The sequence below is a fragment of the Anser anser genome, assembly GCF_964211835.1.
Source record: "Anser anser genome assembly, chromosome: 23".
Classification (NCBI taxonomy): domain Eukaryota; kingdom Metazoa; phylum Chordata; class Aves; order Anseriformes; family Anatidae; genus Anser; species Anser anser.
In genome coordinates, this window is record NC_139744.1 from 737781 (window position 1) to 763006 (window position 25226).

General features: G+C 75.4%; 5 protein-coding genes across 10 annotated transcripts in view; 4 read left to right on the forward strand and 1 right to left on the reverse strand.

Moving 5' to 3' along the window:
• Positions 1–5878: 5878 nt before the first annotated feature.
• On the forward strand, positions 5879–12286 carry SP6 (Sp6 transcription factor). Of its 2 annotated transcripts, XM_083808763.1 has the most exons (3): positions 5879–6285; positions 8683–9748; positions 11537–12286. In XM_083808763.1, exons 2-3 carry the CDS (start codon positions 8719–8721, stop codon positions 11581–11583), a joined length of 1077 nt encoding a protein of 358 aa, XP_083664889.1. In that variant the 5' UTR covers positions 5879–6285; positions 8683–8718; the 3' UTR covers positions 11584–12286. The 2 variants fall into 2 exon arrangements, with proteins under 2 accessions (XP_083664889.1, XP_083664890.1); XM_083808764.1 differs by lacking the exon at positions 11537–12286 and having other exon boundaries at positions 5880–6285; positions 8683–11055.
• A 180-nt stretch (positions 12287–12466) lies between these two features.
• Positions 12467–15102, forward strand: SCRN2 (secernin 2). The gene is made up of 7 exons (XM_083808772.1): positions 12467–12977; positions 13055–13236; positions 13308–13507; positions 13641–13856; positions 13994–14159; positions 14281–14458; positions 14569–15102. The coding sequence occupies exons 1-7, from the start codon at positions 12807–12809 to the stop codon at positions 14725–14727; spliced, it is 1272 nt and encodes a 423-aa protein (XP_083664898.1). The 5' UTR covers positions 12467–12806; the 3' UTR covers positions 14728–15102.
• On the reverse strand, positions 15095–17817 carry LRRC46 (leucine rich repeat containing 46; the record flags this gene model as incomplete). Of its 5 annotated transcripts, none has more annotated exons than XM_083808777.1 (6): positions 17700–17817; positions 17042–17088; positions 16716–16825; positions 15997–16066; positions 15618–15787; positions 15095–15480 (listed from the first exon to the last, which is right to left on the reverse strand). In XM_083808777.1, the coding sequence occupies exons 1-6, from the start codon at positions 17775–17777 to the stop codon at positions 15095–15097; spliced, it is 861 nt and encodes a 286-aa protein (XP_083664903.1). In that variant the 5' UTR covers positions 17778–17817. The 5 variants fall into 5 exon arrangements, with proteins under 5 accessions (XP_083664903.1, XP_083664902.1, XP_083664901.1 ...); XM_083808776.1 differs by having other exon boundaries at positions 16716–16885; XM_083808775.1 differs by having other exon boundaries at positions 15099–15787.
• A 17-nt stretch (positions 17818–17834) lies between these two features.
• MRPL10 (mitochondrial ribosomal protein L10) lies at positions 17835–20027 on the forward strand. Its single transcript, XM_083808778.1, has 5 exons — positions 17835–17976; positions 18227–18396; positions 18676–18840; positions 18932–19076; positions 19396–20027. Exons 1-5 carry the CDS (start codon positions 17940–17942, stop codon positions 19650–19652), a joined length of 774 nt encoding a protein of 257 aa, XP_083664904.1. The 5' UTR covers positions 17835–17939; the 3' UTR covers positions 19653–20027.
• A 236-nt stretch (positions 20028–20263) lies between these two features.
• The window catches only part of OSBPL7 (oxysterol binding protein like 7), a 6047-nt gene continuing 1084 nt past the window's right edge, over positions 20264–25226 (forward strand). The window contains exons 1-18 of the mRNA XM_083808985.1: positions 20264–20543; positions 21174–21361; positions 21559–21681; positions 21825–21878; positions 21992–22105; positions 22187–22312; positions 22389–22509; positions 22589–22692; positions 22765–22857; positions 22938–23067; positions 23152–23276; positions 23479–23586; positions 23660–23791; positions 24240–24330; positions 24411–24688; positions 24769–24906; positions 24994–25057; positions 25126–25204. Of these exons, the coding sequence (XP_083665111.1) occupies positions 21269–21361; positions 21559–21681; positions 21825–21878; positions 21992–22105; positions 22187–22312; positions 22389–22509; positions 22589–22692; positions 22765–22857; positions 22938–23067; positions 23152–23276; positions 23479–23586; positions 23660–23791; positions 24240–24330; positions 24411–24688; positions 24769–24906; positions 24994–25057; positions 25126–25204 (1973 nt within the window). The 5' untranslated portion in view covers positions 20264–20543; positions 21174–21268. The remainder of the gene's footprint in view (positions 20544–21173; positions 21362–21558; positions 21682–21824; positions 21879–21991; positions 22106–22186; positions 22313–22388; positions 22510–22588; positions 22693–22764; positions 22858–22937; positions 23068–23151; positions 23277–23478; positions 23587–23659; positions 23792–24239; positions 24331–24410; positions 24689–24768; positions 24907–24993; positions 25058–25125; positions 25205–25226) is intronic.

A 25226-nucleotide genomic window follows, 5' to 3' on the forward strand; every position in this document is an offset into this window, starting at 1 on the left:
AAAGCGGGGCGGCTCCGCGCACCCTGGGATTGGCTGCGCGCCCGGGGCGGGGGGCGGTGGGGGGCACGTGACGCGCGGGGACGGAGGCGGCGGTGGCGGCCGGGGGGGCGCGGCCGGGGCCTTGCGGGCCCTCCCCGGCCTGGGGGCGCCGCCCCCGACCCCCGAACCCTCCCCCCCGTGGGCCCCCCGAGCCCCGTCCCCGCCGCCCCCAGGTGTCCCCGCACCTGGCCCCGGGGTCCCGGCGGCTCCCGGCCGGCCCCGCCCCGCCCCGCCGCGCCCCCGCCCGCGGCCCGGCCGCTCCCGGTCCCGCTGGAGCCGGGTAATTGCCCGGCGCTTTGCTGCGCGGTGTCTGCGGCCCCGGGGCCTGCTCTGTGCGGCCAGCGCCGCCCCCCGGGCTGCCGCCAAGCACCGGCGCCGCCGCCTCCCCGGTTCCCCCCGTTCCCCCCCCGGCCTCCCCAGGCCCTGTACAGGGGTCCCGGGCCCGGGGCTGTCCCCCCCGCCGTGCCGGGGGCGGTGGGCACGGGATGTGCTGCTCAGCCCGTGCCTCGTTTGTGGCCCACACCCGGCCAGCGGCCTGGGGCCGGGGGGGCATCGCTGCCGTCCCCCGGCACGGCCCCGCTCGGCACCGGCACCGGGGCTGGTGGGAGGCCCAAGGGCAGCGGCCCCCGCCGCCTGCCCCCACCGCCCACACGGTGCTCCCGGCGCTGGGGGTGCTCCCGCCCGGGCAGGCCCCGGCCTGCCACTCCCTGCCTCAGTTTCCCCGGGCGTGCGGCGACGCCGGCTCTAGGCTGCAAGCCCGGCACGGACGCGAGCGCAGGCACGGCTCGCCCTGCCCGGGACGGGGCTGTCCCCGCTGCCGCTGAGGTTGCCGAGCCCCGGGGCTGAGCCCCCCGTGCCCACGGCCCCGGAGCTGGGAGCGGGGCCTGGGGAGGCCTCGGTGCGGGGACGTGGGGAGTGGGGGAGCGCCGCTGCTGTGGCCACCCCTTGGCGTTGGGTGTTTCTTGTCCCCTCCCTGCCTCGCATTTTGTTGCAAAATACCAAATTTTCGTGTTTTTTTGCTTGGCAGAGGGAGGGGGTTCCCTGGAAACGGGGCCTGGCAAACAGGAGGGCACCAAGGGGCACCCCCAGCCCTCCGCCAGCCCCGGGACAGCCTCGTCCCACGTCCCTGTCCGTAACGTGTGTGCCTGGCTCTGTTGCACGTGGGGACATGGGGACAGGGGCTGGGCAGCGAGGTGGGGACAGAGCCATGCAGGTTGTCCCAGCAAGGCTGGGAAGGGGACACGGGGACACGGGGACCCAGATCCGCGCAGCAGGGCCCCAGCCAGGCTGCACCAGGAGCCCTGCAGGGCCCGGAGCCGTGACGTGGGCCCGTCCCCGCAGGTCCCCATCCCCACGGGTCCCGTCCCTGCCCTCCCCGGCCGTCCCCGAGCCCGGGGCTGCTGGCGGCTGCTCAGAGCCCACACGCAATTAAGGCAATTAGGGCACCTCCGCAGCCCGGCAGCCCATCTCTGCCGAGATCATTAACTGTTGTTAATGATTTCTTCGAAGAATTAGCAGGCGGTTTGCAGAGCCCCTGCCGGGGGTGGCGGGGCCGGCGTGGGGACGGGGACGGTGCCGTCACCGCTGCCCGGGGGCCCTGACGTCAGCCCCGCGCTGCCTCCGCGCCTTTGATCCCTGGCGGGAGCCGAACCTGTTCCTGCGCGGCCCGGCCCGGCCTCCCCCGGGCCTCCCCCGGCCCCGCTGCCAGCCGGGGGGGCTCCGGGCACCGGGAGGAGGTGGCGACGGCACGGCCGGGTGGCGCCTGGCCCGGCCTGGCCTCGCGTCCCCGTCCCCACCACGGCCACGTGTCCCCGGTACAGCCGCACGTCCCCGTCCCCGTCGCGTCCGCGTGTCCCGAGCCCGGGCGCGGTGCCGGGAGCTCCCCGCCGCCGTGCCGGGACCTTCCCCGCACGGTGCCCGCCGGCCGGGCCGGGCGGGTGCCGATAGGCAGGGAGATTACGGGGGGGTAATTAACACCCGCGTTTGAATCACGCCGAGCCGTCAGCTCCCTCGGCAGGGCAGGGGAGGCCGTCGCGCTGCAGAGCTCCAGTCCCGACAGCTCCTGCCCGGGTGAGAAACGCCGCCCCGGGGCGCGCCGCGACCGGGCACGGCCGCGGGCAGGGGAGGGCGTCGCGATAATCCCGCAGATAGCTCCGCCGGCCGGCAGCGCGGCCTCCCGCCGCCCCCGGGCATCCTCGGGGCGGGGGCCGGGGCTGCGGGGGGCCGGGGGGCGGGACCGGGTCCCCCCGCGCCCCTCGGGGGGCTCCGGCAGCGGGGGCTGCGCCGGGCCGTGCCCCCGGTGCTGCGCCCTCGGTGCTGCGCCAGGCACGGGGACAGGGACGGCTTCGGGCCCCCGGGCTGCGGGTGCCGGGGGTCCCACGGGGCTCGGGCACCCGGCCCCCCGCCGGGCCCGCGCTGGTCACTGCGCCCCCGGTTTGCCCACCCGTGGGTGCAGGGGGCCGTGACCAACCCGCGGGGCTGCGGCACCCGGTGCCGCCCCGCTCCCAGCCCCGCGTGCCACCGGCCCCGTGCCGCAGCTGGAGCGGGGCCAGCCCCAGCAGGCTCGGGGCCCCCCGGGGCCGTCTGGGCGCGGGGCCGGGGGCAGCCCCCTCCCGAGCTCGGGGCTCGCTGCCAGGGCCCCCGCGGGGGGCGGATCCGGGCGCCTCGGCTCTCCCTGTCTGAGGCCCCGCGGCCCCCCCGGGGGCTCCCCCCGGGCCGCGCTGACCCAGACGGCGCAGCCCCGCGGGCCGAGCCGGGGCAGGACCGGTTGCCGTCGCCCCGTGGCACCGGCTGCGGCCCCCCGGCACCCGCCCGCGGGCACCCGGCCCCCGCCGAGCTCAGCACCCGTGTGCGTGGGTGGGTGCAGGCACACGGTGGGTGCACGCACACACACCTGGCATCACCGTGCAGATGTGTGCACACACCGCACACACACGCGTGTGCACACCCTCCCACCCCACACCCCCCCCCGTGTGAGCCCCCACACGCGCCCCGCACAGACACCGGTTTGTTTTATGGCAGCGGGGGAAATTGCTCAGTCCCAGCGCCGGGCGCTGCTGGAAGTGCCCTGCCCAGGGACCAGGAGTGCCCCCCCCCTCCTCCCCCAGCTCTCCAGCCCCCCAGCTCCCTCCTGGGGCCGGGGGGGACATCTCTCCTCCTCCACCATTCCCCCATCCTTCCGTGGCCCCTCTTCCAGCTGGGGACAGGGCTGTCCCCAACCCCTGTGCCGGAGGCTCTGTCCCACCTCCAGGCCCTGCCGGTGCCCCCGTGCCGGCCCCAGCCCCCCCGGCAGCGGGGCCGGGCTCTGGGGAGCGGCGGGGGCCGAGGGCTGGGGTGCGGGGGCTCGGCTGCCTCCTGCCCAGCCGCACACCGCGGGGCTGGATGCCGTTTTGGGGACACCGACCCCTGCTGCTCCCCCGGGGCCCTTGGGTCCCCTCTGGGGGTGCCAGATTGGCTCCTGCTGCCCCAGCACACGGAGAGATTTGAGGCATTCGCCTCTCGCCTTGTAATTTATGCAAATGGGCTCTGTAATTAGCTGTAATTTCAAGGCACGGCTCGGGGTTTCAGACACTCCATGGCAAGGAGATGCCCCCCCGCCACCCTCCTGCATGGGCACCATTCCCCCCACGGGTGGTCCCAGCAGGGGCCCCAGCGCTGCTCAAGGTTGCCCCAGGAGCCTCCTGCCCCCAAGCCCCCTGCCGGCCCCAGCACCCCCGGCCCCCACAGCCCCACGGCCCCGTGTCACCGCAGGAGGATCACACCACGCCACGGTCCCCGTCCCACTGCAGGCTCACGGCCGTGTCCTGCTGTCCCACGGTGTCCTGCGGCACGAGGGGGCCGAGGGGGCCGGCGGGGCGAGGGGCTGCACCAGCAGCCATCCCCCTGGGGGTGGTGGGAGAGGAGCCAGAGCAGCCGGCCCCCCCTGCCAGGACCCATCTGCCCCCCGCTCCCCCAGTCTCACAGCACTGGGGAGACTGGGATGAGCCCCCGGTCAGGAGATGCGCCACGTCCCCGCCACGTGCACGGAGCGTGGGGAAGGGCACATTTCGTACATGGAGCGTGGGGAAAGGCGCACCACCCGCAGCTCCGCGGGGTCCCTGCTCCTCACAGCACCTCGCAGGTGTCCCCGCTCCCGGCCCCGCAGAGCTGCTGGGTCCCCACGGGGCGGCCGGCCAGGCCGTGGGGAGCTCAGCGCCACCGCCCCCGGCTCCAAAGGTGCCGGGCCCCCGGGGGCCGCAGCATCCCCATCCTCACTGCAGCAGGGACAACCCGGGGGTACGATGCCCGCTCTCCCCCGGCACAAGGCCAGGGTTTCCCCGGGGTGCAGGGGGAGCCCCGCATCGCGGGGGGCACCGCAGCCCTCCTGCCTGCTCAGGGTGGCCCAGCCGGGCACCGGGGGCACCCCAGACTGCGGTGGGACGCGGGGCTGGGGTCCGGCTGTGTCCCCCCCCCGCCCCACGGAGCGTGGGGCTGCCGGCGCAGGCTGCGCGTGGCTGTGGCTGCGTGGCTCTGGGCGGCCCCCAGCGGCTGCTGCCCTGCTGCCCCCGGCCCCCCCTCCCCAGGGTCCCCCGGTCCCGGCGCGGCAGAGCCGGGGGCCGCGCTCCACCCCACCCGCAGCCGCGTTTCGGCGGCGGCGGAGCCGTCCTAGCCCTGCGCGCTCGCCGGGACCCACGCGATGATGAAAACCGGGAGAGTTTCCCCCGGGGGGAAGGAGTTCCCGCGCCCGCCGCCCGGCCGGGTGCTTGGCAAGCGCCAGGGAGCTGCGGGCTCCCACGCGCCGGGCTCGGCCAGCCGGGCTCCCGGGGCTGCGGCCGGGGTCCTGGCTCCAGCGGGGCGCCGGCACCCGGGGACGCCCCCCCCCCAGGGCCCCGCGGCAGGGGGGGCTCCCCCGCGGCCCCCCCGCAGCCAGCCCCGCTCCGGCCGGGCGCTGTGGGTGCGGGAACGGGGCCACGGCGGCCGAGCGATCGAACGGCTCCCGCGTGGGGCCCGGCAGCTCCTGGGGCTCCTGGCGGCCCCCGCGGCCCGGGCTCCCCAGGGGCAGGGGGACGGAGATGGGCCAGGAGGGTCGGACCCCCGCAGCTGAGCGGGGTCGGGCTCAGCCCGGAACTCCCGGGCCCTTTGGGCTGCCCCGATCCATTTGGGTCAGGGGGGGCTCGGCCGTCAGCTCCCCCCTCTGTGCCACCACGTGTCCGGCCCCGGTGTCCCCCGAGCCCTGCGCTTGTCCCCGTCCCCTCGACCCCCCGGCAGGGGGACAATGGGGCCAGGCGGGCCTGAGCCCCCCGGGACAGGGGCACTGACCCCCCCCCAGGACAGGGGCACTGAGCCCCCCGGACAGGGGCACTGAGCCCCCCCGGGACAGGGGCACTGACCCCCCCCCAGGACAGGGGCACTGAGCCCCCCGGACAGGGGCACTGAGCCCCCCCGGGACAGGGGCACTGACCCCCCCCCAGGACAGGGGCACTGAGCCCCCCGGACAGGGGCACTGAGCCCCCCCGGGACAGGGGCACTGAGCCCCCCCGGGACAGGGACACTGAGCCCCCAGGACGGGGACACTGAGCCCCCAGGACGGGGACACTGAGCCCCCCCGGGACAGGGGCACTGACCCCCCCGGGACAGGGGCACTGAGCCCCCCCGGGACAGGGGCACTGAGCCCCCAGGACGGGGACACTGAGCCCCCCCGGGACAGGGACACTGACCCCCCCAGGACAGGGGCACTGAGCCCCCCGGACAGGGGCACTGAGCCCCCCGGGACGGGGGCCGGTGGCGGGGCGGGGGCTCGGCGCCACCCGCGGGGGCTGCGGGGCCCGGCCGGGGCTCGGCCGCTGCCGTCGGGGCGCGGGGGGGCGGCGGGCGCGCAGGGAGGCGGCGGCGGCTTTCTTCTTTAATTAGCGCCGGTCGCGGTGTCTGCTGCGAACTTCCCGTCCCCTCCCTCCGCTTTCAAGCGCCGGATCCCGGCCGGGGCCGGGGCCGCCGCCACCGCCGGGCTCTGCCTCCAAGGGTTAAAAGCACCTGGGCCGGGCTGGGCCGGGCTGGGCCGGGCCGGGCCGGGCGGGGAGGGGCGGGAGGCGGCGCGGGGGGGAAGAGCCGGGAGCGCGGCCGGGACCCGGCCATTCCTGCTCGCCCGGCCCGGTGGGTGCCCGCTCCCTGGGGAGCCGCGCGGGTCCCTCGGGGTCCCTCGGCAGCCAGCGCCGCCCGCCCCGCCGATGAGGACGGAGCCGCCGGGAGCCCGCCGCCGCCGCTAGACCCGTAGGTAGCCCGCGGCGCCGCCGCCCCGACGGCCGGCACGGGGGCGGGCCCCGGTGCCCGGTGCCGCGGACGGGACCGCGCCGCTCCCGGCTCCCGGCTCCCGGCCCGAGCGAGCCCCCGCGGCCGTCCCCGGTCCCCGCGGGTCCCCGCGCCGTGCCCAGCCCACGCGCGGAGCGAGCCGCGGCCCCTCCGGCCCGGCCCGGCCCCGGGGAGCCCCCGCCCGCGGCACCCCCCGAGCCCCCCCGTGCGCCCCGCGCCGGTGCCCGGCCGGGCCGTGCCGAGGGCAGCGCCGCCCGCCCGGCCCCGCCGCGGGGCGAGGCACCGGCTGGGCTGGGAGCCTGCCGAGCCGCCTCTGCCCAGCCCGGCCGTGACTCACGGCGCGCATCAGCCGCCGCTGCCTCAGTTTCCCCGCGGTGCAGTGGGCAGCGCGTCGCCGAGCCCCGCCAGGGAGGGGGCAGCGCCGGGCCCCGGGCTCCTCCCGTCATCCGCGGTGGAAAAACGCCCCGGGAGCCCCGCGGGGCCGGGGCAGGGCGGCAGCGTGGTGGGGCCGGGGCTCGGCCGAGGCCGGGGCGGTCGCTCCAGGAGGCACCGGGGAGCCGTGGAGGGGCCGTGCTGGGTGGGAGCTGCCCGGGCCCCCCCGTGTGTCCCCTCTGTCCCCGGCTCCTTCCTTCAGCCTGGGGGCTCGGGGGGCTGGGGTCGCGCCTGCCGGTCCCCTCCGCCCCCAGCTCCGTGTGACCCCCGGGATGGGACACGGCCTCGGGGCTTTGTGCCCCGGCGCGGCTCCCACGGGGAGCAGAGGGGCTGGCGAGGGGCCCAGGACCCCGCTGGGGGCTGGCGCTGGATGGGGCGATGTGGTGGCCTCGCACCCGCTGGGTGCCAGCCCTCACCCCCCTGCCTGGCATCCCCAGGAGCCCTCCAGTGTCGTGGACAATCGGTGCCGACCCCCCCAGGGCAGAGCCGAGCCCACCCTGGGGAGCAGCACCCCCAGACCTGCCCTTGGGCTCATCCTGCCGTGCCCCCCAGCCCTGCAGCGCTCAGCTCGGTGCCTGCGTAGCGCAGGTGGAGAGGGGTCCTGCTGGGGGGGATTTTGGCACCCCCAGCTCCTGCCCCCTCCGTGGGGTCCCCCTGCCTGCCCAGGCACTGCCCGCTGGGGAAAGCGGTCACCCCATGCGGCTGGGTGCTGCCGGGGGTCTTCAGCGCTGGGCCCTGCTCCTGCCCCGTGCTCGTAGTGCTGGGGGTGGGGGGCTCTGGGGGCCTGGCCCCAGCCCCAAAGCACCGGCACCCCTCTGCACTTCCCTGGGGGTCTGTCCCCATCCCACATAGGCAAGGGGTGGCAGGGGGGCGGCGTGGCCTCGCACCCGGCCTTCTGCCAAGGGGAGAATGGGGGAAGAGGGCAGGGGGTCTCAGCCACCCCCCCCCCGGCGCCGGTGGGAAGTCGGGGGGCGGGAGCTGGTGGCGGCAGGTGGATTTCAACACCGGGGTGGGGCCCGGCCCCCGTGGGGTTTGCACAGCTCCCAGTGAGTCACGGCCGCGCTGCGGGGAGCAGCAGGTGCCTGGGGCCGGGGCTGCGTGGCCGCAGGCGAAGGCAGCCCTGAGCCCGGCTTCAAAGCGCTGCCGGTGGCTCAGCCCCGGGCCTCCGCTCCCCTGTCCCACTGCCAGCTGGCCCGGGGGGCTGCGGCCCCACGACAGCGCGGGGGCTCCCGGGGGCTGTGTCCCCGTGCTGTGGGGCAAGACCCCAGGGCTGGGCCAGGAGCGGGGCAGGGGCTTGGGGCTGCTGCTTGCTGCCCTACAGCCCCTCGGGGACCCCAGCAGTGGTCGATGCCCTGGCCGTGCTAGGGGGGCGTACGTCGGGGAGGGACGAAGCAGAGCCCTGTGGCTTCCTCCGATACAGGAATTTGGCACCAGCCCCTTTGGGTCACAGATGCGACCCGGTGGGTCCATGCCGGGGGCTGGCGCTGGGTCTGCAGGGACAGTCCCCTGCCTGGGGGGGCCGAGGGGTGGCCCCTGCCTGGCCTCCGTCCCGCTGGGCTGTGTAGCAGAGAAACGTCCTCAGTGGGGGGGCGCTGGGTGACAGGCGCCGGGGACACTGCCCCGGGCTGCCCACTGCCCCGGCAGGGCTGGCACCCGCAGCACAGCGTCATCCGGCAGCGCGCCGAGCACCAGCGGGCACTGCCGCCCGCCTCAGTTTCCCCCCGTGCTGCCGGGCTCTGCCCGGGGGCGGGAGCCGGGCCCAGGGCTGCCGCCGGTGACAGCCCCCCCGTGCCAGCGCGCGCGGCCGCGGGGAGACCCTGGGGCGGGTGGGGGGTGGGGGTGGGCCGGAGGGGTGAGGGCGCACACACGCAGCCCTCTCTTCTCACGGCTCTCCTCTCCCCCCGCCGCCCCTCCTTGGCCCTGCAGGTCTGTCTGCGCCACCGCCCGCGCCGCCGTTCGGCAATGCTCACAGCTGTCTGCGGCTCTCTTGGGAACCAGTCCTCCGACGCGCCCCGCGCCTCCCCGACCCACCTGGACCTGCAGCCGCTGCAGCCCTTCCAGCCCCACGGCAGCGCCGCGGCGGGCGCCGACTTCGCCTCCCCGCTGCCGCCCCCGGAGCTGCCGCTGGCGGGCCCCGACGCCGCCTTCGCCGCCCCCGGCGCCTACGAGCCCCATGGCCCCCCGCGGCTAGAGCTGCCCCCCGACGGCCCCGCCGCCCCCGGCTCCTACGCCAAGCTGCTGCAGGCGGCCCCGGACATGGCGCACCCCTACGAGCCCTGGTTTCGGCCGCCCCACCCCGGCCCCCCCGGCGAGGAGGGGGGCGTCAACTGGTGGGACCTCCACGCCGGGGCCAGCTGGATGGAGCTGCCCCACGGGCAGGGGGGGCTGCAGGTGCCCGCGCCCCCCGGGCTGCAGCCGCCGCTGGGGGGGTACGGCGGGGGCGAGCCCCAGCTCTGCGCCCCCCCCGCCCACCTCCTGCCCCCTGCTCAGCACCTCCTGGGGCCGGAGGGGGCCAAGGCGCTGGAGGGGCCCCCCGAGGCGGAGGGCGGCGGGCGGGCCAAGGGGGGCCGGCGGGCGGTGCCGCGGGGCGGGGGGCAGGCGGCGTGCCGCTGCCCCAACTGCCAGGAGGCCGAGAGGGGGGGCCCCTGCCCCGAGGGCGCCAAGCGCAAGCACCTGCACAACTGCCACATCCCGGGCTGCGGGAAGGCGTACGCCAAGACCTCGCACCTGAAGGCCCACCTGCGCTGGCACAGCGGCGACCGGCCCTTCGTCTGCAACTGGCTCTTCTGCGGCAAGCGCTTCACCCGCTCCGACGAGCTGCAGCGGCACCTCCAGACCCACACGGGCACCAAGAAGTTCACCTGCCCCGTCTGCGGCCGCGTCTTCATGCGCAGCGACCACCTGGGCAAGCACATGAAGACGCACGACGGCGGCAAGGACGGCGGCGAGCCCGAGGCCAAGGGCGCCGGCGAGCCGCCGGCCGGCAAGGGAGGCAAGCGGGAGCCCGAGGGGGGCAGCGCCGCCCCCACAAACTGAGCCGCCGGGCCGGGGGCCGGTGCCGGCGGGGGGGCCCCGCGCCCCCTCGGGGCTGGTCTCCGAGGGCCGCGGGGCCGCGGCGGGGGGGGGCCGGGCTGGCACCGTGCGCTCGACGCGCCGCCGGAGGGGAGCCGGGAGCCGGACCCCCGTGCCCCGCAGTGCCGGGGGCGGCGGGTCCCGGCCCCGCCGCCCCCCCCGCAGCCCCCCCCCCCCGCAGCCCGCTGCGGCGGTGCCCGGGCGGGGAGCGGCGCTGCCCGCGGCAGTTTCACTTGTCCCGCGCCCGCTCCCCCCGTCCTCCCCCGGCTTCCCAAATCTTTTTTCGGGAGGCTGCTGGCAGGCGGCGGGGCTGTTTGGGAGGAACATCAAGGGGAGCCGAGGAGCCGGCGCTGCCTGGGCTTGTCCGGCCCGAGCGGGGAGGAAGGAGAAAGCGAGAGGAGCCCCAGAGCCCTCGCCCCGGGAGCGTGGCCGTGGCCTCGCAGCCCCCGGGCGACGCCGCTCCCCGGCCCCCTCCCCGTCAGCCCCCCGAAATGCCGGGGGCTGGCCGCCCCCCCGGCTTTTGGCCCCGTTTGCTCTGGGGACAGCTCGGTGCCGGGGGTGGGGGGCTCCTTACCCCCGGGGGGTCCCGTAGCCTGCCTGTGGGAGCCCCGCTTGGGCTCGGGGGCTATGGGGCTATGGACCCCCCTTTTTTTGGCCCAAATTGAGGCCAAAAAAAAAAAAGAAAAAAAGAAACCCTGCTTGAATGTGAGTTGTGGCAGGGGGTGCTGCGCTGGGGGCGGCATCCCCGGCCGGGGGCCGCGGCGGGCGCGTCGCTCGCTGGGCACGCGGTTGCCCAAGCGCACGCCTGCAGCTTTCCCACACCCACCGCGGCCCCGGGCGGGAAGCGCGGGGCGGCCGCGGCCCCGGGAGAGCCGGGGCGGCCGCATTCCTCTGCCCGCCGCCCCCCCCCCCCCGCCCCCCCGGCACCCGAGGCCGTCCCTCCCCGGGGACCCCGCAGCTGCGGGCACCTCCGCCCGCCCCCCTGCATGCCGCCTGTCCCCGGGGACCCTGCACCTGCGGGGCCCCCAGCTGCCCCCCCCGTGCATGCTGCCCGTCCCCTGGGGCCCTGTAACCGTCCCTCCCCGGGACCCCCTACTCCAGGGGGCATCCACCTGTCCCCTTGTGCATGCTGCCTGTCCCCCCGGGGACCCCGTCTGTCCCTTCCCAGGTCCCCGTATTTCCTGGGAACGTCCTGGGGTGTCCCCCCCGGGGGACCCCACATCTCCCCTCCTCTGGGGCTGTCCCCCTTCCCCCAGGGACCCCCCATCCGTCCTTCATCCCCCGGCTGGTGGTCCACGAAATGCTCGGGTTTTCGACCTTTTGGGTTTTATCCCCCCGGTTTTGGCAGAACCCCTTGGGCAAAGGAGCCAGGAGCTGGGACCTGGGAGGGGCTGGGGGCCGCGCTGGGGGCAGGGTGGGCTGCTGGGGGCACCGGGGCCACCGGCTCTGCCCCGCAGGCGGCACCAGTTCACACCGGTTGGGAATCCGGGGAGGGGGGAGATTGGGGGGCCCCGATCCTGGGGCTCCGGGGGGGCCGTGTCCGGGGCTGCCCGGGCTCGGAGCGCCCCCGGGGTCCGGGGGGGGAAGGGGTGGAGGTGAAGTCGAGCGGGGTCCGTGCCCAGAGGGCGCCCCGCAGCCTTCGGTTTCGATTGTTTTATTATTATTATTAATTATTAATTATTATTATTAATATTATTATTTTATTAAGGTGAAGCCAGGCTTTGCCACCCGGGCAGGGTGGACGCCTCCGGGTGAAGCTGTAGCCGCGACCCTTTGTGATGGGGGGCGGGGACCGGCGCAGGGTCCCGACCCCGACCCCGACCCCGTCCCCGTCCCGGTCCCGTCCCCGTCCCGGTCCCGCCCCGTGCCCCCCGGAGGACCCCTCCCGAGGTGAAGTCTCGCTGGGGCCCGGGGCTGCCGCAGCCCCCCCGCCGCCGTTCCCAGCACGGAGCCGCCCCCCCCTCCCGGTGCCCCCGACGGTGCCTGTTGGGGGGGGGGGGGGCGCGGAGCCCCGGGCGGTACCGGGGAGGGCTCGGGGCGGTACCGGGTGATCCCGGGGGGGGGGGAGGGGGGCAGGTGCGCTCGGCCCCCGCCCCTGCCCGCCGCGATGGGGCAACGGAGGCTGCGGAACCGGGCGGGGAGGCCGGAGGCCGGCCCCCGCCCGCCCGAACCAGTCCGGCCGGCTGCGGCGTGGGGCTGCCGGCCCCGCGCTGCCCCCGCGCCGCGTCCCCCCCCCGGCGCCGCCCCGGGCCGGGGAGGAACCGGCAGCGCCGGCCCCGGGCTCCCCGCCCAGCCCCGCCCGGGGGCCGGGGGCGGCCGGGGCGCTGCGGCCGGGGGCGGCGGGGAGGGGGCCCCGGGCGGGGGGCGGCGGCCGTGCGGGAGGAGGCTGCGGGGCGGGGGCTCGTTTTGTACCGGAATAAACCAAGAGTTTTCCACGGCCCGGCGCTCCGGCTCCGTCTGTGCGGGGATGGGGGGCGGGGGGGGGGCCGGAGGGTCCCCGGGGGTCGCGTCCTGCACCCCGCGGCCGCCCTCGGACCCGGCGGGGGCACCGGGGGCCCCGGCCCGGTAACGCCGTCCTGCGGCCTCCGGCCACGGGGCGCCGCCGTCGGCCGCACCGGACGGGGCGGGCGGGGACCGGGGGGGCGGGACCGGGCGGTGGCGGCTGCGGCGGCGGCGGCGGCAGGTCCGCGGGGTGGGGGCGTCCCGGTAACGGGGCTCGGGCGGGGCGGGCGGGAGCCGTGTTCCGTGCACGGGGGGTCCCGGTAACCGGGGCTGTGCGTGCGGGGGGTCCCGGTCCCCCGGGTCGTCGAGGGCGGCCCCGGTCGGTGCGGAGCCGCAAGGCCCCGGGGCAGGAGGCGCCGGTGCCCCCCCGGCCGGGCCAGCCCGGGGTGGGGGTCCTGGGGACACGTCCAGGACAGGGACGAGGGGGTGACACCCCCGCCGGTGCCCCCCCGCGCCCCGGTTCTGCCCGGTTCGGGATGGCGGGGCAGGGTCCCGCGCCCTCATCCTGCGACTGCTTCGTGGCGCTGCCCCCGCACACCGCGGCCCCCGCCGTCATCTTCGGCAAGAACGCCGACCGGCCGCGCTGCGAGGTGCAGGAGATCGTCTACGTCCCCGCCGCCACGCACCGCCCCGGGGACAGAGTCCAGGTGAGAGCGCGCCGGGGCACCGGGGCGGCGTGAGGAGCGCGCCAGGTCTCAGCCGCCGCCGTCCCCGTGCCGCGCAGTGCACCTACATCGAGATCGAGCAGGCCGAGAGGACCCACGCCGTGGTGCTGAGCCGGCCCGCGTGGCTGTGGGGTGCTGAGATGGGCGCCAACGAGCACGGCGTCTGCGTGGGCAACGAGGGCGTCTGGACCCGCGAGCCCGTCGGCGAGGACGAGGCGCTGCTGGGCATGGACCTGGTGAGGTGAGCACCGGCCCCCGCCGCCCCCGCGGCCCCCGGGGTGTGAGGCCGACCGGGTGCCCGCGGCGCTGCAGGCTGGGGCTGGAGCGGGGCAGCTCTGCCCGGGAAGCCCTGGAGGTGATCACGGCCCTGCTGGAGCGGCACGGCCAGGGCGGGAGCTGCAAGGAGGAGCCGGTGCCGTTCGTCTACCACAACACCTTCCTGCTGGCTGACCGCGGCGAGGCCTGGGTGCTGGAGACGGCCGGCCGCTACTGGGCGGCCCAGCGGATCCAAGGTGAGGGGGCACTGGTTGTACTGGGCGACATTCCTGCCGTCGCCTCACTTACCCCAGCTTCGGGCTGGGCTGTTTTTTGGGAGCCCTGTCCCCTCGGGCCTCCCCTTCACCTGATCCGCCCCGACCTCCGCAGAAGGCAGCCGCAACATCTCCAACCAGCTCAGCATCGGCACGGACATCACGGCCGAGCACGCGGAGCTGCGGCAGCGAGCCCGGAGCCAGGGCTGGTGGAGCGGGGCCGGCGAGTTCAGCTTCGCCGAGGCCTTCTCCCTGGAGCAGCAGCCCCCCCGCATGGAGGCCGCCAAGGCTCGCTACCGCGCCGGCAAGGAGCTGCTGAGGCAGCACGCAGGTAGGGACGGGGATGGGACCAGGGCATGGGGACAGGGACGAGGGCATGGGGACGGCCGTACCCATCTCGCCCTGGCGTCTCCCCGCTCCCCTTGGCCATGGCAGCCGGTGTTGATGTGGCTCTGCCTCCCCTGCCAGGGCACATCACGGCGGAGACGTTCATGGCCATCCTGCGGGACAAGGCCAGCGGCATCTGCGTGGACTCGGAGGGGTTCCGCACGGCGGGCAGCATGGTGTCCGTGCTGCCCCGGGACCCCGCTTTGCCCTGCGTCCACTTCTTCACGGCCACCCCAGACCCGTCGAGGTGAGGGTGGTCGGGGGGCCCTGGGGTGGCGGGGAGCAGGCAGAGCCGTGCCCTGGGCTGGCTGTCGCGGTGGAGCAGCATCCGTCCGCGTGGTGTCACGGCCCCGGCTCCTCTCCGGCAGGTCTGTCTTCAAGCCCTTCATCTTCGTGGCCGGCCTGAAGCCCGCGCCGCAGGTGATGTCTCCCAGCTTCAGCGATGACCCTGCCAAGAAGGTGCCGCGGTTCCAGAGCACGGTCGATCGGCGGCACGAGCTCTACCGCCGGCATCAGGCAGCGCTGGAGCTGATGGACAGGGACCAGGTACCGCAGAGCCCTTCCCGCTGGCCCTCGTGCCCTCCCGCGGTGATGGGGAGGCAGTCGGGCGCCCTGCTGGTGCCTGGCCTCAGCTTTTCTGCCCCTGACCCCGCCAGGAGCAGGGCCAGAAGCTCCAGCAGACGCTGCGGGACCTGGAGAGGCAGGGGCTGGAGGCTGTGAATGCGCTGCTGGGGGGGGACGTGTCCCCCAGCCCGGAGGAGCTGGCTGAGCTCTTCTTCGACTGCGTGGATGCAGAGATGAAGTTTTACAAATAAACCCTGTGCAGGTGGGTTGGGAGGGCAGAGGAGCTGAGGCCAGGCTCCAGCTCAGCCTCCCCCATGGCATCGCTCCCGTCTGGGGGATGAGAAAACCTTCCTGGTGCCCTGCCCCGGTTCCTCGCCTCCTCCCGCTTTGGAGCAGCCTCCCCATGCTGGCGGCTCGGAGGGGAACGGCTCGACCGGCACCTCCAGCCCTGCCGGGGGCGCAGAGCCCCCAGCCCCGTAACGTGCCCCAGTAGAACCAGCGCTCGAAGGGAGGGCCATGGCCTGGAAGGGGGCGACGGGGAGGGGGAGCAGGGCTGCCCCTGCCCAGCCCCTCCATAGGACCCAGCTGCAGACAGAGACTTGTAGGAATAAAGAGGCTTTAATCCTGACTGGTGCTGCGCCGGGTCCTTGGGGTGCTGCCTATTTCTTTGCTCCTTCGCTGCTTGCCTCCCCTCGCAGGGCCGCGCTGCGGGGCTGGCTCCTGCTGGCGCTGGCTGCGGGCGGGGGGCGGCCTGCCCTGCCGGGGGGGGACATGGCCGCGGCCCCGGCTTCGCGTGGGGATGGGACTGAGCCTGCCTGGGGCCTGGGGCCGCTTCCCCGCCCCGGGGCTGGGGGCTCGGCAGGTCTCGGTGCCCGCTGAGCCCTGCGGGGGGGGCAGCAGCAGCCCCCGCAGCCCCTGCAGGCGGCTCCGGTGTTCCTCCAGGGCCTCCCCCTGCCTCCGCCGGGAGCGCCCGGCCAGCTCCCGGTGAAGGTCTGCAAAGAAATCTGCCCGGGAGGGGGGAGAATCACAGCGGGGCCTGGCACGGCCACCAGAGCTCCCTGCCCCTGCTGCCACCCCTGGGGACAGGGGGACTGGCTTGCTTGTCCCCCACACAAGCCGTGTCCTGCTTCTGCCCGGGCACCTTTGTCTGCAGTGAAGGGGGCACTTGGCTCAGAGAACAGCTCCTCGTCGTCCTCGCTGCTGGAAGAACCTTCCTCCTCCTCTTCCTCGCCTGGGGCAGGGTCCGTGCAGCCGCGGAGGGGCCGGGTGTCCAGCTGCAGCAGGTGGGGCAGCGCTCCCACCACCAGCTCTCTGCAAGCACCAAGCAAGGAGCAGCCGTTCCCCTGCCACCATGACCCCACGGCCCCAGCGCTGCAGCCCCCGCCGGGCAGAATCAGGCTCCGACCTCCTGGGTCCGGGTGAGGTGCTGAGTGCGTTTGGGGGCTGCTTTCCCTGAGGGGCTCGCGGGGTTTGGGGGCTCGCTCTCCCCCTTCATCGCCACCAGGGTTCCCCCGACCCACCTGTACCCGGGCTGCCGGGTGCACGCGTTTCCCGTTAAGTCCAGGAGCTGGAGGCTGCGGGGCAGCTCATCTGCAGGGGTGGAAGGAAGGAACAGGGGCTGAGAAGGGCCCTGAGCCCCTCCTGCTCCATGGAGCTGCGCGTGCAGCAAACCCCTGAGCGCCGCCACCTCCCGGAGCACTTCACACACATTCCTGAGGCCACAGCCCCGCCGTGGGAAGCAGGCTCTCGTCTCCCAGCTGGGCAAACTGAGGGAACGGGTATTCCTCACAGCCCGACAGTGAGAACAGAGATATTTTTCCTTTCCCAGACTGTCACCGTTCCCTTTCTCACCCGTCTGCAAGCACAGCGCCTGGTGCCACGCTAGAAATGCTACAGCAGGGCTGAGGGAGACGCCCCTCTGTCCCTTCCCCTTCTGCCAAAACCCACCCACGGGAGCCTCCTGGAGGCCCGGGGCAGCGTGAGCCCACCTGCGTGACCTCTGCCTGGCACGCGCAGGAAGCAGGGCACGGGGGGGAAGCAGACCCCTGGGCTCCCAGCGCCCCACAGGGACGTGCGCCCCAGCCACGGGATGGCTCTGCTGGTGCTGCGGCTGGGACTCGAGTGCCACAGCCCCCAGCACAGCCCAGACACGGGGCCAGGAGTCTGCCGCTGTCACCCCCGTGCCTGGGCACTGCCCGGGCAGAGTCAGGCCACCACCGGGGCCGGCCGTGCCTCCCACCTGGGTCCAGCGTCTGGATCTGGTTCTGGGACAGGTCCAGGAAACGCAAGTGTTGCAGAGGCCGCAGGTTCTCCACCTCGCGGATGCGGTTCCCAGCCAGGGAGAGGAATCTGTGGAGCACAGGGACAGCAGGGGTGGGCGCTGCGGCCCTCGCCAGGTGATGGGCTGGTCTGGGGATGGCGAGCTCTTGTGACAAACTGCCGCGAAGTCCTGCCGTAACTCAAAGCCCCCTGGTTCCGCAGGGGCTCCCCTGTGCTCCCCTGAGCACACAGGGGGTCAGGAGGGCTGTGGGAAGCCGTGTCCTTAGGGCCAGGAGCCGCACGTACCGCAGGTTGGGGAAGCAGCCCAGGTTCTCAATCTTCTCGATTCGGTTCTGGGGAAAAAAAAAAAAAAACAACAACATGAAGAAACAACGACATGGTTTGCTAGCGCGCGGAAAATCAGACTTCAGGGGCCCTGTAGGATCATTCCAACCCCACAAGGACAACACGACGTGTCCCCCCCCCCACCACAGGAGCTCTGTGGAGGGCAGGGGCGCTGTGGCAGCACGGGAGCCCGGCAGGGCTCGGGCAGACCCCGGGGCTCCCCGGGTGGGTTTGGAAAACAGAACCCCAGAACCCCCCGGGTTGGAAGAGACCCCCAGGATCCCCCAGTCCAACCGTGACCCAGCACTACCCAGCCCTCCACTAAACCCTACCACCGAGCTCCACGCCTTTCGAAGACCCCCCCCAGGGGCGGTGACCCCCCCACCCCCCGGGCAGCCCCTCCCGGTGCCTCGGGACCCCTCCGGTAACGCCGTTCTTCCCCACACCCGACCCGAACAGACACCGGGGGGGCAGTGCCAGCCCCCCGCCCAAACCACGCCCCGGAGGGCAGCGCCGCCAGGCCCCCTGCGAACCGCACCGGGGCCCCGCTGTGGGGGGGGTCACGGCGCCCCCGAGGGGCCGACCCCCGGGCCCGGGCCGGTTCCCCCCGGTGCCTCACCGGCTGCAGGCCGAGGCTCGGAACCCCCTGCAGGCCGCCGAGCTCAGCCCCGGGGCGGGCCCGGCCCCGCCCGGCCATGGCGGGGGCACCGGGGGGCGCGGGGGGGGGGGGGGGCCGGTACCGGGGGGCGGGGGCAGGCCGCAGCGTGCCCGTTGCTAGGAGCCGGGCCGGGCCGGAAGGGGCGGGGCCTGGCGGCGGGGCCCCCGCCGGCCCACCGGGCTCTGCGCGCCCGCGGCCAACATGGCGGCGCTGGGCGGCGGCGCGCCCTGGCGGGGGGGTGAGCGGCGGGGGGACGGGACGGGACGGGACGGGCCGGGACGGGGGCACGGGGACCGGGACCGGGCACGGAGTGAGCGGCGGGGACACGGGGCCGGGGGCGGGGTGAGCGGCGGGGATACGGGCAGGGGCGCGGGGACGGGCAGGGACGTGGGGTGGGCACGGGCAGGGGCAGGGGCACAGCCCGGTGGGGGAGGCCCGGCCCGGCCCGGCCCGGCCCGTCCCCGAGCGCTGCCCGCCGCCCCCCGCAGCCTGGCTGCCCGCCCTGCGGCTCGCCCGGCGCAGCTCCAAGGCGGTGACCCGGCACTGGAAGGCCATGCACCTGCAGCGCCACAAGCTGATGGCCCTCACCGAGTACCTGGCGCCGCGCCCCGCCGTCCCCGAGCGCTGCCTGCGGCCCGCCGCCGAGCCTCAGCAGGAGGTAACGGGGGAGCGGCGGGAGGTGACGGGGGCACCGGGGGCACCGGGGGCACCGGGCAGCTGCGCAGCGAGTGCCCCGTGTTTGGGCCCCGCTGCGGGCACGGCCGTGCCGGGGGTCAGGCCCGGGGCCGCCTGCACGGAGCTGTCCCAGCTGCGGGCTGCCCGGTGCCGCAGCGGGTGCCCCCCCCGGTGCGCGGCAGCCCCTCGCTTCGCCGGGTCTGGCTGCAGGGTGGGGGCGGCCCTCGGCCCCCAGCTGTCCCCATCGCCGCACTCCCCGCAGGAGAACGGTTACGCCCGGCTGTTACGGCGGCAGGTGGAGGAGGTGTTCCGGGACAGCCGGATGATCGCGGTGTGCCAGTACAACTCCATGCCCGGGGATGACATGGTGCTCATGAGGCACTACCTCCGGAAGCACAACATCGAGGTCAAGTTCTTCCTGAACGAGGTAGGGCTGGGGGCAGAGGCAGGGCGGTGCTGAGCAGCCCCGGTGCTCCCTCTGTGCTCCCCCGCTTCGTCCTGAGAGCTGCCTCCCGCAGATTGTCCGACCCGTGCTGTCCCAGTCCCGCTACAAGAACCTCCTCCCGCTCTTCGTGGGGCGCAACATCCTTCTGGTGAGCCCGGAAACGAAGGCGAAGGAGATGCTGCGGGTCCTGAAGGGAGTGCCGCAGGTCAACCTGCTGGGTGAGCGCCTGCCCTTGCCCCTGCCTCCGTCCTCCAGCTCCGAGCTCGGGGCTCTTGCTGGGGCTGGGGAGAGGGGGTTCCTCCGGTACGGGGGTCCTCCAGGACAGCTTTGGGTGGTGGCAGGGAGGGGAAGGATGCAGGGAGCTGCTGGTGTGGGGCAGAAGAGCGGGGAGTGCTGCCTGCGGCGTGGCAGCTGTCCTCTGTCCCGTGTTATCGTGGCGAGAGTCCTGGGAGGCTTCAGCGCGTGGCACTTCAGCACGCACAGCCTTTCCTCGCAGCCCGGCGCTCCCCCTCAGCCCTGCCTCACCCTCTCTTCCAGGCGCCTGCATCGACGACACCATCCTGAGCAGGCAGGGGGTGGAGAACTTCGCCAAGCTGCCCCCGCTGGAAGCCTCGCAGGGGCAGACGGTGGGCGCCCTGGCGCTGCTGCCCTCCCAGACGTGCTCCCTGCTGCAGCACGGGGCCGCGCACCTCACGGCGCTGCTGGACCAGCACATCCGCGAGCTGCGGGACGGGGCTGGCGAGGGGGCGACCCCGGCGGGGCCAGAGCCCGCCCAGAGCCCCGGGGCACCCTGACCCCGACCCCCAGCCCCTGCTCAGCCCCGTGCACTGGTCGGGGGTCAGCTCTTCACTGATGGGACAGGGGTCGAAGTTTTGCTGCGTGCTGGTGGGGGGCCGGGGGCAGCGCGGCCCTGCGGCCCGCCTCGTCCCTTCCCTCTGCTCCCTCTGCCCGCACCAGCGGCACAGGAGGTGACCCGGCTGCGTTCGGGTGCTGTGGGAGGTGGCCGGAGGGGCGCTGGGACCGGCGGGACGAGGCAGAGCCGCGGCCGTGTGGAGGGCGTGCAGCACCCAGCGGCCGAGGTGCGGGGGGGGCGTGCTGCCCAGAGCTCGGCGCCGGTGGAGCTGCGTCTGCGGGGCTGCTCCCATTAAACGGAGCTGTGGTGGCAGCGATCCCAAGGCTGGCTCGTTTCTGGGGGGGCTGGGGGGGGGGCTCCTGCCCCGTACTGCCTCCTCGGGGGGAGGCTGAGCTGTGCCCGGCTCTGGGGCTCTCCTGGAGCAGCTCGGCCGGGGGGAGCGGCGGGGGGGTGGGAGGGAGCCCCAAAGCCCCAGGGGGGTGCGGGGCGGGGGGGGGTCGTGACCGTGGCTCGGCCGTTCCCGACGAGCCCCCTTCCCCGGGGTGGGGGTGAGGGGGACAGGGTGGTCCCCCCGGGACCGATCCAGCTCCCGGCGCACGAAGCCTCCGGTGCAGGGGAGCGGGGCTGGGATGGCGGCGGAGCTGCCCCGGGGTGTGTGCGGGGGGGTCCCGGGGCGCCCCGGCGCTACCGGCTCCGGTCCTCCACGGTGCAGGGGGCAGAGCCGAGCGGCTCCGGCCCGGCGCCTCCGCCCCCTTCCGTGTTCCGCTTCCTGCAGCCGCCGGGCAGGATGCGACCGGCCCCGGCCCCGGCTCGGCGCCCGCCGCCCGCACAGGTGAGCCGGGGGACGGGGACCGGGCCCGGGCCGGGGGCGGCGGGGACCCCCCGGGGGCCGGTCCCGCGGGGACCCCCAGCCCCGTCCCCTCCGCTGCGGGGCGGATTCGCGGTCGCTGCCGCCCGGTGCCGGCGGGGCTCCTGCTCCGCACCGGGGGTCCGCGGCAGTGCTGGGGGCGGGGGGTCGGTGCGGAGGGGGAGCCCTCCCCGGGGCCCCGTCCCCGCGGCGCCCCCGGCCCCTGCAGGCGGGGGGGGGCCCGGCCCGGCCCGGCCGGGGGCTGCGGGCACGCCCGGGGGGGCTCGGCGCTGCCGGGGCGCACGGGGCCGGCCCCGCTCCCCCCGCCCCGGGCCGCGCTGCCGGGACCGGGACCGGGACCAGGACCGGGACCGGGACCGGGGCCGTTCCTCCCCCCCCCACCCCGTGGCAGCGCCCCGTGGGGCGGGCGGCGGGGCCGGACTCTGGACCCGGCGGGCGGAGGCGAGATAAGGCGGGCGGGCCGGGGCCGCCGCCCTGCGCCCGGGGAAACTGAGGCACGGCGGGGCCGGGGGGTGCTGGGGGTGGGCGCCCAGGGGCTGGGCTCTGCTCCCCCCCCCCCCCGCGGCTCCCTCACCGGGCGCCCCCTCCTCGCAGCCGGTCCCGCTGCCCGGGCCGTGAGGGCGCAGCTCGGACCGCCAGCCCCGCGGCACGGAGCGGGGGGGGGGGGGCTCAGCGGGGCCCCCCCGGCCATGGGCAGCCACGAGAAGGACCCGGCGTCGCCCAGGAGGGCCCTGTCGCGCTCCAACAGCACCGTGTCCTCCAAGCACAGCAGCGTCCAGCAGGTCGGGGGGCTGCGGGCTGGGGGCTCGGCGGGATCCCAGCGGGCAGCCGGGGTGCCGTGGGGCCGCAGGGGGCTTCGTCCCACTCCAAGCGGGGGGTGAAGAGAGGCCCTGGTACCCCTGGGGGACGTGTGGGGGGGGGGGCGCCCTGGCTGCCCCGCGTGCCGGGGGACCCCCGCGCTGACGCCCGCTCCCCGCAGGGCTCGGAGAGCTGGGAGGTGGTGGAGGAGCCGCGCGGCCGGGGCAGCCCGTGCCGGGAGCCGCCGCGGCAGGAGGGCTTCCTGCTCAAGAAGAGGAAATGGCCCCTCAAGGGCTGGCACAAGGTAGCGGGGCGGGGGCGCAGGCAGAGCCCGACCCGGTTGCTCGTGGGCGCCGTGCCCAGCCCTGGGGGGATTCCGGCCCCTGGGTGGGGGGGCTGCGGGGATCGACCTCTGTCCCTCTCTCGATTGTCCCTCTCTGTCCCCAGAGGTACTTTGTGCTGGAAAACGGCATCCTGACGTATGCCACCACACGCCAGGATGTGAGTATGGGCTGTGTCCGCGCCACCTCCCCGTGGGCGCAGGGTGGGAGAGACCCCATTTCCCCTACAAGAAAGAGAGACTTCCCCCTGACGGGAGTCCCGGGGCTCCCCAGGTCCTCAAGGGCAAGCTGCACGGCGCCATCGACGTCCGTCAGTCCGTCATGTCCGTCAACAAGAAGGCGCAGCGGGTTGACCTGGACACGGAGGACAACATCTACCACCTCAAGGTCTGGGGGTGCCCAGCGGCTGCTGGAGGGGGCTGGGGTGTCACGTCCCCCCTCCCCCCCCAACTGGCCTCTGTCCCGCAGATCAAGTCCCCGGAGCTCTTTGCCAGCTGGGTGAGCAGCCTCTGCTCCCATCACCAGGGCGAGAGGCCGGATCCCCTCGCCTGCCCCAGCGGGGGTCCCGCCGGGAGGACCCCCACCGCTGCACAGGTCGGTGGCACCTTGGGGTGCTGGTGCAGGACCACGTCCGTGAGCAGGGCTGCTGAGGGTGCCCTTCTGTCCCCAGGGCCCATGGACACGGATCCTGCCCTCGGGCAGTGCCCCCGCCCTGTCTGCCCTTGCCAGCTCCCGGGACAAGGTGGACGCGTGGCTGAAGGACAGCGAGGGGCTGGAGCGCTGCTCGGCCGGTGAGCGGGGCGCCAGGGGGCACAGGGACACAGGGCGCCTGTCCCTGTCCCTGACCCGGCTTCTGTGCACCCTCCCTAGAGCTGTCGGCGTGCCAGGAGCAGCTGCGGGAGCTGACGGGGATGCTGCAGAGCCTCGAGTCCCTGCACCGCATCCCATCCGCGCCCCTCATCTCCAGCGGCCAGGTGAGCGCCAGGGTGCGCGGCCGAGCCTCGCGGCCCCCTCGCCCCGCGCTCACCACCCGCCCCTGCCCCCAGCCCTCAGCCGCTGCGGAGAGGCCCAAGAAGGGCAGGAGGAGCACCAGGATCTGGTGCACCCAGAGCTTCGCCAAGGACGACTCCATCGGCAGGGTGAGGCGGGTGCGGGCGTCCTGCCCGCTGTGGGGTCGAGCCCGGGGCCGGAGCCCCCGCTGAGCCCGTGCCCCTCGCAGGTGGGCCGCCTGCACGGCTCCGTCCCCAACCTCTCGCGCTACCTGGAGCCCTGCCAGGGCCAGCTGCCCTTCAGCCTCCCGCCCGAGTACAGCCAGCTGCAGCGGAGCTTCTGGGTCCTGGCCCAGAAAGGTGGGACGGGGGGGGCACCAAGCGGGGTGTGGGGTTGCGGGGGGGGCCATGCTGCAACCCCCCGCCCTGCCCCTGTCCCCCCAGTGCACGGCTCGCTCAGCAGCGTGGTGGCGGCGCTGACGGCCGAGAGGGCTCGCCTGGAGGAGATGCGGCAGGCGCTGGACCGGCGGCGCTCAGCCCCGCGCCCGGGCAGCGCTGGCCCCACTGGGGTGAGGGGTGCGGGCAGGGCTGCCCCAGCCGGGGGGGTGCTGCTGGGGTCTGGTGGGTGCTGTGGGTCGGCAGGGCTTCAGCCCAGCACCGGGGGTCCCTTGGTGGCGGGGTGATCCCACAACCCCCTCGTGGGCTGTGGTAGGGGGGAGATGGGGGGGGTCCTGGCCCCCCGGCCCCGACCCCAGCTCAGCTCCCCCGCAGGCTGCCCTGCCGAGCCTGGAGCCGCGGGACGGGCTGCGCCGCTTCCACTCCCTCTCTGTCTCCTCCGACACCACCCTGGACTCCTTCGCCTCGCTGCACCCCGACGAGGTGAGGGGGCCAAGGGCCGGGGGGGCTCCAGGGGGCCGGGGCGGGGGCTGAGCCGCTGCCTGCCCCCCCCCAGCCCGACGCGCTGCCGGCCAAGGGCCGGGAGCAGCAGCGCTCGCAGCGCAGCATCGCCTCTCTGGCCGACTCGCACACTGAGTTCTTCGACGCCTGTGAGGTTTTCCTCTCCGCCAGCTCCTCCGAGAACGAGGTGTGTGTTTGGGGGGGGGGCTTCAGGTGGGGTGGGGTCAGGCAGGGGGGGCTCTGCAGACCCGCTCAGTGCCCCCCCGGCTGCTGCTGCTGTTCCTGTCGGTTCATCTCTTCGTTCTCTCTCCCCTGTCCCTCCCCGTTAGCCAGCCCAGTAGCAGTCCCCCACAGCCTCCATGCCCCCCCCCTTCCTGTGTCCCCTGCAGCCCCCCATAGCCCCCCTCAGCAGGGTGCTCAGGGGCTCCACAGTCTCTGAGCCCAGCAGTGGGGGCCAGGTGCTGCCGGTGCCCCCCACTGCTCTGCTCCCCTTGTCCTGCGGTCCCCCCACCGTCCCGTCCCCGCGTTGTGTCCCAGACACCCTGTTCCCATCCCGATCTCCCCCGGGGGTCCCACCCCCCGGCGCAGCCCCGTGCCCCCGTAGCCCACCCGACGGCCGCTGTGCCCATCCCCAGGCCTCGGATGATGAGTCCTGCATCAGCGAGGCCACCAACAGCATCTGCGAGGACCCGGCCGAGCCGGGGGGGCCCGGGCACCCCCAAACAGGTAGAGGGCTTCTGCGGGGGGCGACGGGTGTGGGGTGCTGCTGTGGGGGCACCCCGACCCATGTACCCCCTGCCCCGCAGGAGCAGACAGCCCGGGGGTGCCGGTGGAGCTGCCCCCGCTGGAGCTGCCGGGGCCGGGCCCGCAGCGGCGCAGCCGCCTGCCTGCGCCCCCCGCGCCGCCGGGGGACGTGAGCCTGTGGGGGCTGCTGCGGAGCAGCGTGGGGAAGGATCTGTCCCGCGTGGCGCTGCCCGTGCAGCTCAACGAGCCGCTCAACACGCTGCAGCGCCTCTGCGAGGAGCTCGAGTACAGCGCCCTGCTCGACCGCGCCGCCCGCGCCCGCGACCCCCGGCAGCGCCTGGTGCGGGACATGGGGGGGTATGGGGAGGGGGGGGGGGTCACACCCCCGCGGGGGGCCTGACCCACACGTGGCCACCGCAGGTCTTCGTGGCCGCCTTCGCCGTGTCCGCCTACGCCTCCACCTTCTACCGCGCGGGCAGCAAGCCCTTCAACCCGGTGCTGGGCGAGACCTACGAGTGCGTGCGGCCCGACCGCGGCTTCCGCTTCATCAGCGAGCAGGTAGTGCTGGGCAGCGGCACCGGGCCGCAGCGGGCACGGGGACCGGGACGGGGATGGGGATGGGGACTTGCGGCTCTTCCTCCCCAGGTCTGCCACCACCCCCCCATCTCCGCCTGCCACGCTGAGTCCGACAACTTCGTCTTCTGGCAAGGTGGGTGCCGGGGGGGCTGCGGGGGGGGACCGCCGGGGGTGCGGGGCCTCACCGCCTCCCGTCCCCAGACATGAGGTGGAAGAACAAATTCTGGGGCAAATCCCTGGAGATCGTCCCCATGGGCACCGTGAACGTCCAGCTGCCCAGGTGAGAGCCCGCGCCCGGCCCC